Source organism: Melozone crissalis, unplaced genomic scaffold (genome assembly GCF_028551555.1).
Source record: "Melozone crissalis strain CALT ecotype California unplaced genomic scaffold, PUWL_Pcris_2 ptg000002l_1, whole genome shotgun sequence".
Taxonomy (NCBI): Eukaryota; Metazoa; Chordata; class Aves; order Passeriformes; family Passerellidae; genus Melozone; species Melozone crissalis.
Window position 1 is genome coordinate 26,004,589 of NW_026535780.1, and position 18,260 is coordinate 26,022,848.

An 18,260-nucleotide genomic window follows, 5' to 3' on the forward strand; every position below is an offset into this window, starting at 1 on the left:
GGGTACAATACCACGTAACATCAATGCAGGGTGGGGATGCCCTGTCCATCGTGAGAAATTCTTGTTTTCTCTTACTCTTTTCCTATGCTCAGGTTCCCATTCCTTTACCAAACACTGTCTGCTGTAATTTTTGTAGTTCTTCAGAATGAACCAAGAATTCAAAGTGTTCAAGAAGTTCTTTTCATTCACTTTTGAGGTGTAAAGCAAAATGCACTACAGGAATCAGTGATGCCCAAAGTTTCCAATCTGAAATAAAATTATCTCAAATTATCTCAAAAAGCTCTAGAAAGACAACAACAACACCAAAGGCAAAACCAAGCTACAATTTAAAAACATGAGTTGCAGATCTATTCTTCCTTTTCCCTTCTTCCATTGCCCTTTTTCTGCTGTGCACAAGAGGTAAAGTTGAAAACATATCTAGAAGCTTTCTGTGAAGAACTTGCATTGCACAGCCTTAAAAATCAGCACCATTGACTCCAGCCTAGTTCTAGCACTGGTGGTCACACAAATGAGAGCAGCTGGGGAGATTGTTCCTTCACATATTCCCTCTTGGCATTCTCCCTTCACTCCTCTAGCTGTCTGCTGCAAGTTAATTAAATTAAATCTGGCCTGCAGCAGAGTACTGGAAGCTGCTGCATTTATGCATCGAGCAGTGTGCCCTCCCAGAGTTATTGTGAGACTCTCTGTAATAATTAGGCAGGAATAAATCTCACAAGAGAATGAGTCCCCCAAGCGATCTATGCACCTGTAGAGCAAATCACAATTCTGCATCCCAAACGTAGTACCTCACAACCTGAAAACATTATATCTGCACAGCACCATGCCAGATCTAATAAATTGAGTGTCTCAGCAGGGACCATTAACTCCTGCACAGCACTCCGCTGACACTTCTAAACTCTCCATTTCTTGAGCTACTTTATGCAGCATTGGCTTAGGAGTCTCTGAACTACACATCACTGTAGAATTGCACTCTTTGTCTCATTTTGAAAGGCATTGGAAACCATTCAGCAAATCATCATGCGTGAACAGGGTTTACCTTTTCCTGTTGGCTAACAAAGTCATTAATTAGGAACCATATGTCTGTTCTTTCATGATTTTTTTCTAACTAACCAAAGAAGAGGAAGAGGCATTCACTCTATTTCTCAGATTCTTTCCCCCTCCTTCTCTTTCCTGTATTCCTTGTCCTCCACATTTGCGCTGCAGGATAAGAAGTAAACCGCTTCTCTGAATTTAGCCTGAAGCTGTGAGGCTCCTGTCTTAGGCTACCTTAGCCTGCCACAAGCTGTCAAGCAAGCAGGCCACAGAGCATTCAAAACGATACTCCAGAATAACAAAGGTATTAGAAAGGGTACAGATGAGACATCACAATCACAATTACAGCAGTGTAATGAGTTTCTATCTTAGCAGTGTAATGAGTTTCTATCTTGTATACACTGCTGTCTACTGCACATAGGAGGGTGATCTAGGTAATTTGCATTGGTACTGCACAAGGAGTACTGCACCTGATGGTCACTAACACAAATGATCATTGATATCAGTGACACCAAGACTGGAGGAAACCTGGGCTGCTGTGATCATGCCCTGGTGGAGTTTGTAGTCCTAATGGATATAGGTCAGGCAAAGAGAAAAGTTGGGACCTTGAATTTTAGGAAAGCAAAATTCCAGCTGGTGAAGGAACTGGGCAATAGGACCCCCTGGTCCTATTTCTGTTAGTAATTAGAAACCCCTGGTTTCCCCCCAGGAAACTGCCCTCAGGGACAAGAACTGGAAGAACTTTAAGGATGCTTTCCATAGAGCACAAGAGCTCTCTATTCCTAGTTGTAAGATATCAGGAAAGTAAGGCAAGAGAGCAGCATGGCTGAATCAAGACCTAATCGTCAATCTAAAGGACAAGAAGGAAATCCACAAGCAATGGAAGCAGGACCAGGTATTCTGGGAACAACATGGGCTCTCTGTCTGGTTGTGTGGAGGTGCAGTCAGGAAGGCCAAGGTACAGCTGGACTTAAACTTGGCAAGGGACGCAAAGAACAGGAAGGGCGTCTATAGGTGTGTCAGCCAGAAAGAGAAGGTCAAAGAAAGTGTACCTCCCAATGAGCAAAACTGACAACACTGGTAACAGATGAGAAGAACACAGAGGAACTCAACAACTTTTTTTGCCTCAGTCTTCACCAGCCAACTCTCTTCCCACACCACTTGAGAGAACAGACTGGAAGACGGGGGAGCAAAATCCATCCTGCAAGAGAAGTTCAGGTTCATGACTGCCTGAAGAACCTGAATGTACATAAGCCTATGGAGCCTGAAGAGATGCATCCCAGAGTCCTGAGGGAACTGGCAGATGTAGTCGCCAAGTTCCTCTCTGTGATATTTGAAAAATCATGACAATCAGATGAAATACCAGGTGACTGAAGAAAGGGAAACACTATACTCACTTTTCAAAAGTGCAGGAGGCAGAATCCCGGGAAATACAGACCTGTCAGCTTTACCTTTGTGCCTAAGGATACCAAAGTCAGGATGTGGCCCTTGTACCAATGCTGTGAATAAAAATACACTCTGTATACCCCAATAGGCTTATTTCTTATGAAGAGACTTCTGTGCAAACAAAGCCTTATTGAACCTTTAAAAACTGAGAAAGGCTGATTGCTCTCTAGTCATGCCACACCTGAGGCAGATGGCTCTCCAGACCTGCCATACCCAGGCTTGTGGTTTGGCAGAGGATATGCATAAAAATGTGCATAACTGATTGATCCTAAGGGAGAAACATGTGATCTCAGGCAGGTGAGCATTTTCTGGTTTCTCTGCTGTGACTGAAATGGCTGACACCATAATGTACAAAAATAACTCTTTGGTCAAGAATTAGAAGTGACTATGTATATGACTTTTCCTCCTACTAGTGGATTGTGGTTTCAGAATGAGCAAGAGACAAAAACCAACAGGAGTTACTTCACAAGGGTATGCACAATAAAATCCATCAAATGCCTTTTATGGACAAATTCAATCTGTGCACTTGGATCAGCCACAGTGTTTTTCAGAATTTGTATTTCCATGTGGATTAGCAGCTGGCTCTCCTTCAGTATTTTTAAATAACCCTGAATTGTATAATTGCCATGGGACCATTCTAACTCATACTCTGGTCATTTATGAGGATTTACACTCTGGTACACTCAGTTATTCATTAAAAACAGATAACTCCCACAGGAGACACTGCATCACTCAATACTCATGCTACTTCTGAAATATGGTGTACTTAAAGAAACGCACATGTTAAAAGTACTTATCTGGCCTAAGATATAATAATGGCAATAAATAAATAAATTGTGCATATTATCTTTTAATGATTGGGAAAACTATGTTAATGTCTTCCCAAGAAAATAGTTCCTATTACTTAAATTAAAAAGCAGGATTGAAGGATAATTTATATTCAGAAGGAAGGGAAAAATGTACTTGAGTTGGCTTTTCTGCACCGCCAGTAATTCCCTCGAAAGCCTTTAAAAATAAGCTGAAAATGTAGCCTGCCAATATGATAAAACAACACATAAATTTCCACCGCCTGTATCATCCTGATAAAGTATGCAGAGTTAAAACCTTGTGCTCAGTATATATAGTCCATTACAAGATATGCTTTGGGCAGTGGTACTGAAGAGGAAAACTAAAACAGAAATCAAACTACGACAATGCTTTTCTATACAGCTGTTTTGCTACTGTCATGAAAGGTACCTTCTACAGATCACTTTAGACAGATTTAACTTCTGGTTTATGCATTTTTAAATTCTGCTTCATTCAAACAGACTGAAGTCGCTTAAAAGCTTTAAAATGTAATCCATCGGTTAAAAAAGAAAACCAAAACCACACTTCACTGCAACAGCACTTCAAGGAAGTTTAGGTTAGCTATGTCTATCTAAGTTACAGGTTTCAATATAAGTAATGCACTATTCCACCACATTCACACAAACCCACAAATTTTAATACTTGTAATTGCAACCCATAGTAGTATTTATCCAGACAAAAACAGCAAAAAAGTTTTGTACGAGCACAGTGACACAGTCACAAGATGTCTCAACACCCATGCAAGAACCATCCCATTTTCAAGGAAAATGCAAACCCAGACACTGAGCAGTTACCTAAATGACCTAAATCTCAGAAGGGTTATTTTCAATAAATGTTGATATTGTTTCAGAGCACTTAATTAACTGCTTACTTTAACTGACCTGATTCCAAACACATGGAAAAAGGAGGATCAGTCAACACCTATATCTTGTTCACAGAGCTTTAAGAGGTACCTCAACCTTCAAGTAATGTGATGTTATCTATTAGCAGCAAAGAGGAGACATTCCTGCAAAATCTGCCTGTTGGTCCTTGGTGGATAGTACTTGGTTTCAGAATTGAACATGACTGCTACTCAAACTGACGTTCAAGTTCATGTGGCTTATAAAAACTATTTCTAACTACTTTTCAAATATGAGTCCAATTGGATTACATTTTCTCTTTGGAAAATAACTCAGGAATGGATTGCTCACAACAGTACAAAAGAAAAATAACAGCAATTGTTTAAAAGTCACAGTAAGTTTATTTGTGAACTCATTTTAATGGATATGAATCAAATGCGTGTATACTACAGAGAGAGTTATTTGCTCTCTCAGCCCCCCCCCCCAAAAAAAACCCCACAAAAATATCCATTTAATTTTTTGTTTCTAAGAAGAAAGGTTATAGAAAACATGATATTTTAATGCAGGAAAAAACCCCAGAGTTTCTTGCTTCATTTGAATTACTTTATAGTATGCTATCACCTGAGAGGTACACTGCCTAACTTTTACCTGCAAATCTAAGAAGCATCAGATATAGAAGTGCTCCAACACAAGCACATGCATACATGTACATCTATCAATGAATGCAAATATCTTGAAAATAAACCCACAAATTTGATGTGCATTTCCATATTTTCCACTTTGAAAAAAATAAAAGCAGCAAGTTGTAAATCATCATCTCTGAAATAAGCATATGAAGAGGAACATAACTAAGACCAAAAAATGGAGACAATTTAATGTCTGAGGGTTGTGAGAGTAATAGCTAATCCTGGTTTCCTCACAACTGACCTGATTTAAGCAGGAGACTGGACTAAATTACCTTCTATGTTCCTTTCCAACCTGAAACTACTTATGATTTGATTTTCACTTTTTTTATTGTTACCAAACAGAGATTAAAAATTTCTGCTCTTCTTAGAAGCTTGTATAAACTTAATTGACTATTTATGATATAACTATAGCTCCTGCCTATGTGTCTTAATTAAAATACATAGTCTAGTTGCAGGCGCTCTCACTGAAATGAGCAGTAATATGTGTTTCATTTTCTTCAGGATCTATATTTGCTTTACAATTAGTTTTCAGTGGTTGCAGCCCCTTCTGAATGTGATCAGCTAAAGGGTAGAAAAAGACCCACATTTTAATACTTTCAGAACAGCATTCTCTGTACAAAGTAGATGCTGACAATCCAGACAAGCAGAATCTGCAGCTGGCAAAGGTCTGCTTCCTGAACAAAGGTACTAACAAGTATGCCAGGCTCTGAGGTTTAAGCCACACTGTAAAACAGTTCTTGTTTCCTGAAAAGCCTCCAAAAAACAACAGACCTTTCTTGCTCTCACTTATTTGGTCCTTCACACAATGGCCATCAACTAAAATAATCGCAAAAATATTTCCTCATTACTGTTGCCTTCCCACCCTGCACTGTGCAATTAGGTGTTTTTGGTGGAGTTTGCATCTTGTAAGCTGATGCTGAAGCAGGTTTTCCTTCTCTCCTTCAAAAGCTTTGAGTCATGATTTGTAAATGAAAATGATGGGTCATATTTTCAGACAAGCTAAGGACAAGTCTTCTTGTCCAGGGTGACATGCAAAACACACATCAAGGAGGGCAACCTGCTTGGTGACACCAGGATTCTAGCAGAGCCAGCACTCAGTGGAGCTACACTTAATGCAGCTTCTTCCTGTCTGGTGAGTGCAAACGAGGGCAGATTTGGTCCAGTGGGACAGCAAAATTAACAGAGAGCTGCAGCAGGCAATGACAGTATAATTGTGGTCTATTCTATGTACTACAGTCTTGTTTAAAATTGCAATGTCTCATAAACCCTAATTTTAGTCTTAAAGTGATAAATAATATTCCAAGGTCTTAAAGAATCATGCAATACTAACAAAGTAGTACAATCTGTTTGTAAATGTCGTCATCTCTCCCTAAAGTACAGTGGTTTCTGGTTGCTACCATCTCTGGTCAGATCACGCCTCAACCTATAAGATAATCTTTTCTAAGTGGGATCCTTTTCTTGTATGTCTAACTTGACACAGACATTTATGTCATTACTTAATTAGCAATGGAATGAAATCATCAATTTACTAAAAATGTCCCAAAAATCAAACTTTTTCTTAAGATGTGAAAAGTCACAGCAAGTCCAAAACAGAGTCTTATAGCTGCATTTCTATAGTTCTGCTGGTCTTCCAATGTTTTCTTAGACTTCCATAGTGCATTAACTTAAAATAGAAGCACATTGTACAATGGATCTTTTAGATACTAAGCATGATTTTGAATTTAGAAGTGTGCAGTATTCAGCCAAAGACAGACAAATAATAACAAATAAATCAAGAAATCAGCACTTTGAACTAAGCTTTTATCCTGGTTAAGGCTAAACTTGGAAATGCATGAAACAATGGTTAACATTATATTCAAAACATGACACATAATTTGTATATAGTTTCAACCAGAATAAAATAGGCCAAATGAAGACATTTCAGCACTATAGCAACCACAATAAAGATTTGGTTTGCTCCTATTCCCTATAACCAGTCAATCCAGCTTGTCTCTAATTCAAAGCAGAAGTTATCAGAAATTTTGCAAAACTCGAACAGGAAGAAGAGTGTCCTTTCAGCACATACCCACAGGAGGTGCTGCCATTCAGACAGAATCACTCAGACTGGTCCCCAGTCCAAACATCAGCAGGACTGAGATCCCCAGTCCAACACTCTCAGTAAGACTGAGACCTTTCAGACTAGATTGTTCAAGAGTTTGTCAAGTCAGGTCTTAGAAACTTCCAAGGATGGTGCCAACACAGTCTACTGGACCAACCCAGCCAAATGCTTGACAGTCCTCATGGAGGAGGCAACAGTTCTTGCTGCTCCTGGACCAGCCTTCGCCACTTAGCTCTCTGTTCTTGTGGCAACATAGCACAACCAATAGGAGACAGAGAACATGGTGGTTATGTTCCCTGAGACCCAGCTAAAGAATGCCCTACCCTTGACTCAAAGGGCAGATGGTGTTTGTAGGTATTTGGCACTGAGACAGTCTATAAGTGCAATATATCAATTAAGGTCTCAAAAGAGTCCTAGCTTAGAAACTTTTCAACATTGGATACTACAATGTAGATGTATAAAAAAGTTTAAAAGAATGTGATCAACTGCCTGATCATTCACTGAGTTCCGGTGTTATATTTATTTTGACTGGTTTTTATTTCACTCATGAGGAAAAGATTCATTGTAGCTGAAAGGAATCTCATGAAATTCAACAAAGTGCAAAGTCCTGCATCTGGGAAGGAAGTACTCCCTGAAAAAATATGGGCTGGCGATGGACTCTCTGGGGAACAGCTCTCCTGGGAAGGTCCTGATCAAACTTGAGCTAAATGTGAGCCAAGTTTGAGCCACAGCAGCAGCAATCACTCCCTTCAATGTGCTGACCTGTTAGTACAGCGTGACAGCAGATTAAGGGAAGTGATCATCTCCCTTTATTTGACACTCATCAGACCACATCTAGAATACCATATGCAGCTTTGGGTCCCTCAGCTCAAGAAAAGAAAAATATTGATAGAGTTTGGCACAGCATCACTAACACGGTGAGGAGCTGAAGTGTTTACCCTGTGAAGAGAGACTGAAGGAACTGGGTTGGTTGAGCCTGGAAAACAGAAGGCTTTGGTGACCTAGAAGGACGTGGGGGTGCTGGTGAGTGAGAGGCTGGACATGGGCCAGCAATGTGCACTTGCAGAAGTATTACTTTGGCACAGAGTAATATTCAAGTTTCAGACAGCTTGAAGAACTGAAGTCTGATGAGCACTAAAATAGCAGAGAGCTGCTTTGCTTGCTTATGCAACACTTAATATGAATAATAAACCAGTCTGCAGGTTCCTGGAGTGTACAAACAAAAGAGGAGCAATTGCTGAGGTAAACATGAGCAGCATACAAATAAGAGGTACAATATTATATTTACATAAAATATAAATATAATATAAATATTCTATTTATAGTAAATATATGGGAAAACATGAAGAGAGCAAGATTTATCAGTATATTTTACATTTCTGACTGCTGAATTCCTCTTTTTTTTTTTTTTTTAATTCAGGTTTTCTCTCTTTTTGAGCAAAAGAGAAGAAAATTCCTTATCAGGAAGAGACCAGCACGGGTAGAAGGTGGCCTGAACAAGCCAATTCTCCTATGTCTAAGTCCAACCTCTCAAAGTAGAATTCCCATTACAATCAAAGCCAAAGGGTAACTTACATAACATTAACAGATATACAAATGTGACATTTCCATACAGTAATAGTTAAATCAGTAACTACTGACACTAAGGAAATATCTCTAAGTAAAAAATATGAAATCAGTGTTATTCTTATGTTGATAGCTTCAGTAGGAAAAAACTTAAATGATCTTCCACTTGTATTCAAGTTTGTATCTCTACAGCTCTGCAGACACTGGAGAAAGTGATAAATCATTCATCAAAAACTGAAGTTGTACCGCTGCCATATGGCCAGCTGGGTACCACTTTAAAAATATGAAACTGAAATAGTTAGTAGGAAAATAAAATTTAACTCTCCTTCTTTAACTTTCCTTCTATTGCAAATTCATAAAAATCTGTTTTGGATGTTTCCCTGTAGTGTGGACCATAAATAGCAACTTTAAAATGTACAGAAGTAGAAAGCACATGACTTTATTTGACCCTATTCTACCAAAAATATCCTTACTTCCTGTGCTCAGCTTAATCCATCACAATCTTCAATCATTTCAGCTGTATAATCCAATACTTATTCTCCACATTTGTGTGAGTTTATGTACTGAGAACATTAGGATGAAAGGATTTATTAAGAGCTTCTCAACTGACATTTACAGGGGATTATGGTTCTTCAGTCTCCCAGAAGTGCTAACCTTACAATTTTTTTTCTATTATTTCTTCAGTTTAAAAGTTCAGTCACAAAATTCCTAGCATTAGGAAAGCACCATATTTTTAAAGACTCAGGATCTCTTCCTCAGCAGCCAGAACTGTAAGCTGTGTCTGAGCCTCCCACTATGTCACAGTGATCAAATAGGCAATAAAACATTTTGAGTGTCTAATGTGGCAACCATACTAAAATATGATAAAGCAACAGGCTCTTAGACCAGCCCTGTATATACTATAAATTAAAACATACTACAAAGCAGGAGTTCTATACAGGGCAGCCTCTGTGGATTCCTCACCTGCAGAGATAACCAGGTCTGGGGAAGACTCACCCATGGCACTTAAAACACTACTAACACTCTCCCAGGAGTTTCTTAGGAGAGAGAAAGGAGCTCATACTTTGGGAGGTGTTTTCTATGATGGCACAGAAGCAGTATTAAATACTGTAGTCAGTGTGGAGAGTTCAAACCTGCAGTTTTGTACACATTTATTTTTATCTCTGGAAACAGATGCAAAGAATTCCACACCATGGGAGGACAGGATTGTAGTCTTTAGGATTTACTGAAGCCCATGAAAGAGCACTACAAGTACTACACTGAAATTGTATTTGCAGCAACAGCTTTCCTGATATGTGGTGGAAAAAAACCAAAGTTTTGACCATGGATCTTAATACAGAGACAATATGGACACTAGGCAATGAACACCAATTAATACATATGGACACTAGGCAATGGACACCAATAAATATCCTCACACTTAGGAAAGCCACTGTGCCTTTGGAAAGATAAATTTGAGATGTAAATCTTTAAGCAGTGACCTAAATTGCTAGACAAGAAAATTTGAAACAACTTAAGAGAATATGACATAAAAAGGTATGAATGCCCAAATTAACATAGTTACATGAGCATGCTACAGCCTTCTTGAATATTATGGTTCATTTAAGCATGCTTCTCAAACTTTTTACAACAATTTGAATAATTTGTATCCTAACTAAATTATCAAGACCAAATCCATATTTCTACTTGCTAGGAATTTTTATTGAAGTTGGATGCTTCATCCATAAAATACCTGCCTTTGTACACACTGAGTACATAAATGACTAAATCTGTACCACATGATGTTGAATTGAAAAAATTCTGCAATTTTCTCAAATTTTCCACTGCGAGCTAAACTGCCTGCATTTGAAGGCAAATGAGAAGAAAGAAAACACTGATTGGAGATTTAGTAGAACTTGTCATGGGCCCTTTTTATTTCCTTTCATTTCAGCAGTAAAATATTTCCTCAGCTGATCTGATTACTAACCCAGTTTGGGATCCAGAGTCTGTTACAAGGAACTGGATCCCTCAGCAGGCTGCAAGCACCGGTAAATGCCACTGCCTTGGTGCAGAGGCAGCTGGCTAATATTCAAAGATACCATGACATACATACCAAGCCCAAATCAGCCTTCATTTTACCTTTTCTTCTTCTTTCCTACAGAGATGTTAATTTTGTAGGTTCCATTCTTCAATACCTTTGAGAGTTCTATTTATGTTGAGATTAACTGTGCTGTACAATGCTCCCTGTATCGCTGTGACTGAGCCCTACGTGTGCCCATGTGCATATGAATACAGGGAGTGGGATAGGGAAGGAAAGTACATCATAGTCTGTCAACCTGGATAACAGAGAATCAGCTTTATGTACCCTTCCAGACTGACTTGCAGTCCTAGAGACAAAAAAAGAAGCTTACAGATATTTAATGTGAATCCATAAGATAAAACTCTATGTATAGCATACATACACACTGGTAGGCAGAATGTTCAAGCCAAGACAGACATCTTCAACAATCCCAGAATACAAATCAACTTATTTATGTACATTTTCTAAGACTGTTTCAGGTTTATCTTGTTCATCATGTGACAGCTTTTCTCAGGATTCTTCAAACCTTTATTTCTGTTTTTATTTGTCTGATTTCACAGTTGACCCAGCTACCAGCAGGAGGTTTGACTTGAGATCTCTTGAAGTCCATTCTTTATTTAACCCTGTGACTTTGAAAGGAATGGCATCTTTATCACCTGCTGATCACCCATCACTCCTGCAAATTTTGAAACCTCTTTAAGTTGTCAGAATCCATACCTGAGAAGTTAAACTTTTCAACGTAAAAGATAACAAAAACTCTCCAGCAGTGATGTGTCTTCAGTTTGGGGTTTACAAAAACCAAGCCCAAATTTGAAACTTGATTTCCTTTCTCATATCAGCATCACTGCTTAAGTCTTGTAACACCATGATAAAGAAATTTGTTTTTATTTACTTGGGGCAGTTGCCATAGGCTGGTCTCAAGCTGAAAATCTTGATATCTATCACTGTTCTGCTTGTATCACATCTACCACAGTTTGGCCTTGCTCCAGAATATTCAAAACAAATAATATGTTCCAGCTAGCAATGCCATGTGTAACTAACTTCTTTTAATTTAAATACCCAGCACACCAACACTGTGTGTGCCACCTGCAGAGTGGTTGAGAGTCATAACCTTTCCTGCCACGTGCAGAGTAAGGAGTTCTTCCACCATCAGCACCATTTCCATGCTGAAGCTCAAAACTGCAACCATTCTTCCATGAGGCACTTATCTGAAAAACCCTCAGGACTACACCAGAAAAAACAGTTTCACAGTCTGCTGAAGGACTGATTGCTCCCTTGCTGAGTGTTTCCCTGGTGGCTCTCTATACAGACTAGGACTGATGTACTATCGCTGCTTTTCAGCCTTGGCTGACAGAACAGAGACAGAATTTGGCCTTCAGCTCATAAAGATTTTTCTGGCATTTCCACTTACCTCCTGGACAATGCCTCATGGCCATTTTACACCGTCTGGATTCTGCAATGGTTGGACATGGTATTGTGTCTTTTGCTGGCTTCTTCACAATTTGTCTTGTTCTCGTTTCCAGGCCCCACTTAAATCCACATGTTTTGTTATTTCTGCTGCAAGTTCCCCACTCACTCCATTGACCCACTTCACAGCCTTCTGATAAAGCAAAAGAAAACTCAAGTGAGCAATCTTTCTGGGTTTTTTTGTTTTGTTTTGTTTTCCTTTTTTCGTTTTTTTTTTTTTTTTAGAATGCAATGTATATTGGTAGAAAGCAACACTTGACAGTTTTACCATTAGCAGGCAAAAAGCTAGAAAAAAAATTAAAATATCTTACAGAATCTGAATCTTTTTAGCCAGCAACCAAAAAAACGCAGATTATAAAACTGCATGTTTGATATGTTATGACAGTCCAAATATTCAAAAACTCTCCTAAGCTAATGAGATTGACTTTTTTCTATCTAATATATAGATCCTATTTGGTTGTCACTAGGGTTTGAAAACTTCAGAAGTTCACATTTCCAAGTCCTCTCCATCATGAAATGCAAGAAATACTCTTGAAAGAAAGAGTTTGTTCTGACACAAGTCCTAAAATCTTACAAATTCTGAGCAGAAAATCTTCATAAAGGTGATTTTACAGTTAAGAGGACAGAACTTTGTGATGCACAGGAGAGAGAGTGACATTCCCAGGGAAGCGTATTTTAAAGTTTGGAAAAATTTATTAGTATTATCAGTAAAGAAATCAATAATAATTCCTTACTGAATATTTCCTGATAAGAAATACTAAGCATCATCATAAAGTAGTGCCATATTTAAATTTGGCCACCTGGCCAAAGAGCTATTTGACTCACCCACACATTCCATAAGCTCTTCCAAGGCTGCAAATCCAGCGGGACATCCTCGAAAGCAGCGGCCTCTGTGCGAGTAAAAGCCACTTTTGCATTTGGTACAAAAGTCTTTGCTAAAGCAGGAGTCACAGTTTTCTATTCTGCATCCTAAATCAAAAGGATCATAAGGAACAATGAGACAGCAAAGTTAGGGTAAGACTAACTGAAAATGAAGGGGCTTACAAAGCAATAAAATAGCAATGCCAGAAATGCTGTAATACTGTCATCCTGAAATCCATCTGGTATATAGACAAAATTAGAGGTAACTGTGTTTCCAACATTTTCCTCTATGTCCTTCTAATCTTATTTTTCTAAATCAAACTGTAGATAAAACCCCTAATTTAATTATAATTGAGTTAATGATATCTCTTTGGAGGAAAAATGTTCATTATAAATTATTTTCATGTGTAAGTAATTTTGATGAAACTGAGATGCAACAAATTGTTTCAGGAAGTATGCACATTTTATATGTGTTGTCTTCAGTTTATAATTTATCACTGAAAGCAGGATACTTTTTCTTTCTATGAGGTGACCCTATGAATAGCTGAGTGGATGCTTTCATGTAGTGTATCTGATGTCTGTGTCTACATATATGCATGTGCAAGAAGTCTCAATTTTGCTGGATTTAACTCTTCTCTATTATTGAGAGACTTATTCTACAAAGAATAACCATTCTTAAATGACTAGGGGACATATACCATAATGCATAGATTAAAAATTAAAAAAAAAACAAACTGAACAAACCAAACCAAACAACTTTTATCTTTATGAAATACTATATTTCTCAGAAAATTTAAGAGGAATATGACCTGCAATAGATGACAGACTCGGGTGTAGGCTTTTTAGAAATATCCTATTCCATATTAAAACATGTCAACTTGGAAATTAGCTAGTTATTAATGATCATATGTATACCATACATACCTACAAAAAACACCAGGGAAAAATATTCTAAAGATTAAGAAGGATAAGCCAGTATATTTGGAACAGTAATGATCATTTTATAAATAATTTCTTAAAAATCTAATCCTTCAGCTAACAAAATTAAATAAGCTACAATAGCTGTATCCTCTCTTCAGCTATCTGAAGCCACAGCAAGAAGCATTTTTTATTCATGTTATGCCAGAATATAATAATAATTTTGGTAATTCTGTCACTCATTTATTCTTCATTCTTTTATAATGGAAAAATAAGCACAAACCATAAGGTCACTATTCTGAAATAGCAATTAGTAAATATTGCCAATCAACACTTCAAATTTAGCCAATATTTATGAAACTGATTTTAATACTTATTCTTGAACTTCAGCAGGCTAAAACAGGGCATCCCACAATACTTAAACAGTGTGTGAGTGAGTGTGGTTATGTAAAATCCTTTGTTAGCAATTAGGGAAATATGAGGCTTTTAAATCAGATTTCTTGTGGCATTGGGCAAAAAATTAGGCAGATGGAATGAAAAGAAAAATGTATTTTCTAATGGTGTTGACCTTTGCTTGGTTAAAAGGAATGTGAGAATCAGTTTGAAGCCTTGCCCTGACAAAGATAACCTCTGCTGGCTTATTTAGACACAACCACACATAACCTGAATGCACCAACTCCTCTGTCCAGCATTCTCCAAAGGAGCTTTTAGAACTTGATCTCATATACGCAGCACAACTTGGGATTCTTGTCCACACTTAGGGTCATAGGAAATTCCTTAGAATCATAATTTCTTTTCACAAGGGTTGAACCAGTCCCTAAAGAACAGGATCCTGGTCAATGTCTTCACAGTGATTCTGCAAAATCACTTTCCCAGATTAATGAATTGCAAGGCAAAACCAACCAGGTGATCTGCTCTGGAGATGTACCACAATAATTAATTGCTATTCTGGTTTGTTACACTCAAGATGTACTGCAAGTATTTTATTAGTCAAACATCCTGTGTCTTTAAGTATTCAGAAAAAAACATTTTCCTCTTGCCCACTCACCTGAGACACTTGAAAAGAAGTCAGAATTTTTAGAAATTGTGTAGTCCCAATAGAAGATGCAGACCAGAACATTGAAATAAAAATCAACATCTTGCAACCCTCCCTCACATCCAAGTGACACAACAAATTTTAAACAACATTTTAACCATTGCTTTCAAAAAACATGTTGGGAGTAACATGCTAAAATTTTCTCTGTGTGTGTCAAGAGGGACTAAAGCAAAAACTTTCAACAGAAGTTAACATTTGACATGATACAGACACGCTTGGCTGGTGGAAGCCGGTCTCACTTTGCACTGGGGATTCCCTCCATAAAACTATCATTCATTCAATGAATGAATAAATCCTCTTTCAGTTTTGATCATAGTTCAAAACTCCCATCTTGTTTGTATTTTCTGCTTTACCTGCAATGCCAATTTCCTTTTGTGTCACAGCAGAGTCCTTGAGATAACTATCTTTCAGAAGTTTTAGTAGGTGAATGTTGGGAGGAGTGAAGGCTGGATGAAGGTTGGGTGGAGATTTCCACCAAGACAGTTTAGACAGTTTATTTTCATTTTTTTCTATGAAAATAAACTACTCCAAACATGAAAGACATATTTTTTAATCTGTATCAGATGCAATTTAGGGGAAAATACTGAAAGAGTATTAGGAATACTGTAAGAAATCTGAAATAAATACATTAATTCATCAGAGTGATATTCATCATAATTCTTAGAGTTACTGAGTGCTAATCATAATGATAATTTAACTGTAGCTGAATACAAACTAGGAGTGACAGCAACCTGACTCTTTACAATTTCACCAATGCCCAGACTTTCCCCATCTCCATGACATTTGCTCCTTTCAACTCCTGCTCCCATCCCTCTGCTGCTCACTAGAGCAGCTTTGGTGCCACAGATCCAATTTCACACTGCCATCCTGAAGTGTCCACTGGCACTGCACTGATCTGTCATTGACCAGCAACACCTTCTGTGCTATTTTTTCTGGTAATTGAACCCCCTGACTGCTACAGTTGCAATTACAACAGTCTCAAAGGGTAATATGCTCTACTGTAGTACATAAGTATAGTTCAAGCAACAGCATATTCATGAAGTCCTGCTATTTTGTAACACTGTTAAAAAATTCATTACCTTTCTTAATGCATCGAATTAATTACGTGTGTTTAATAAATGCTCAATTTGTTTAAAAGTTTCTCTTTATCTTGCTTTTACTGAAGGTGAATGGAAGGGGAAATTACAATGTTGGGTCCACCTAGGAGAAAGAGGGAGAACCTAAACAAACAGTCAACCAAAGCTGAAGGGAGCTGTAATTTCTAATCTCTGAGTGGTTTCTCCTCCTAAAATTATATAGGTAACTATGGCCATGGACTAAGTTGAAAGGTTCAAGAAAGGCTAATACGTTAATCAGTGCAACCACCAAACTGACAGGTTTCATCTTACTCTTTAAATTCAGTTGTTTTTTTCTCATGAGGTTATGTCTTGTTGGAGCAGTTCAGTTCAAAGTCATTAATTATTAAAAAATTATGGGAAAATTAACAAAGTGTTACTCATCTCTTGGGCATTCTTCTACAGGAGAGATTCAACACTTTCCAAGTTCATGTCCAAAAGGACTGCATTGTCACACTGCAGTGTTCAAGGTGGAAATCATATCCAGCAGGAAACTACATTGATTTCTAGAGACAAGCAGTCTCAAATATCATGATTCACTGTTACTAGAAAAATAGCCTAGAACCATTTAGCAAATTCTAGGAACACACTGCTTACATGTCTTGAAATCCAAAATTTCCATCATTTTAGAGCTGCTACACTTGGCTGTGGTATTTATTGTGTTACATTTGGCACTGACAATATTTGGCTTTTAAAATCAAGACAACATTTTCCATAAAAAATATTTTCTACAGCTTCTCTAACAAAAATGGGAGTGTTCCAGTAAAAAAAATGCTTAAAAGCTTTCGTGCCTATGAAGACATTAGGGCAGAAATTATTTCAGTTTATGTAATTCAAGCCCTGTAACTCCCATAAGGATTTTAACATAGCCAAAATTTATTTTTAGCCAAGACAATGCTATCTGAGCAATGGAATCTGTAAGCATACCTAAGAAGAGCAAGTAGGAAGAAACCTATTCAATTTTTAAGGATGTTTATTTCAACTCAACTTCAGTCAACAAAATGTCTGTATGTCTACAATGCTTCATATGTGCAAACCAAGATCACCAAACCAAGGAAAAAAAGAGAAGCGATGTGTAAATAGTTAGCAGTTACACTAACATAAAAATATGCAATACAAAAATCATCAGAGGGGAACCAGGACTGGGCCATAAATGCAAGTGCATCATTATTCTCACAGGGGGAGACTGTGAAAGGCATGAGGATGAGATAAACATCAAGTGCTCAACACATGCCAGTATGGGTTAGACAGAACTGGCATTTATGCTTTTCAAAATCAATCCTGTAGTTCAGGGGGAAAGCCCCATTCCATAAGTGGTAAAACCAAAATAAATATTATTTTGAATTCACCCTCAACCTTCTGCAATTAAATTCTCCATTTTTTTCTTTTCAAGAAACTAAAGAATACTGCCAATAAGACTACTTTGCCTTTCTCACAAGCACAGTACAGGCTAATAGAAATAAATCAGTCTATTTCCTAAACCTACGAATATATTCAAAAACATTTTTACATGGGGAAGTATTTACAGCTGAGTTTTGAAAGATTTCAAGTGCAGAAGTTGAATTCAAAAATGTGTTAGGAAAACTAAGGCCAAGATTCTAAATTACTTTACAGAATGGATGCATAAACCATATACTGTCTCATTTAATTTTTGATCAAAACTTAACCACCTGGTACAGATTAGGCAGCACTCTGCAATACTACACAGCAGTTGGGAGCACTATATCCATGGAGTCCACGCAGGGAATGGGGAGAAAGAGGTGGGATAGCTTGGGACAGGTCCAAGCATGGCCATAAGTGCTCCTCATCCAGCCAGACTGCCACTGAGTGACCTCATGTGAGTCTCAAGATGATGTGTGATGTGAAAACCAGCACACGCTTTCTCACAGCTCTGTGCTCCCAATGACACAGCACAGCACCAGGGGAAAGGTGCCACACATTTAGCAGACACTTGATTATTGCAGGAAAAAAAGAAAAGCCATTTCTCACTTCAGGTTCTTATGTCAGGCGACCTGATTCTGGTTAGACTATGACAAAAACATTCTCCGCCTAAATAGGAATAAGAGGTAACAGCAGTGATTAATAATCCATATGGGTAATACTCCACATATGAGCATATGGAAAAATCGATACAAATCAGCACAACTGCCCGACAGAGGTGAAATAATGTGAGATACCAGAGCACTCGTGGATTTTAACAGTTGTGCTTCTAGGCACAAACATGCAAACAG

The 18,260-nt window shown here is 37.9% G+C and overlaps 1 protein-coding gene across 1 annotated transcript in view; it reads right to left on the reverse strand.

Annotated features, from left to right (window-relative positions):
• RSPO2 (R-spondin 2) overlaps nt 1-18,260 on the reverse strand; it is a 102,275-nt gene that overhangs the window by 27,447 nt on the left and 56,568 nt on the right. Inside the window, exons 3-4 of the mRNA XM_054279100.1 lie at nt 12,865-13,008; nt 11,984-12,172 (exon numbers count right to left, since the gene is read on the reverse strand). Of these exons, the coding sequence (XP_054135075.1) occupies nt 11,984-12,172; nt 12,865-13,008 (333 nt within the window). The remainder of the gene's footprint in view (nt 1-11,983; nt 12,173-12,864; nt 13,009-18,260) is intronic.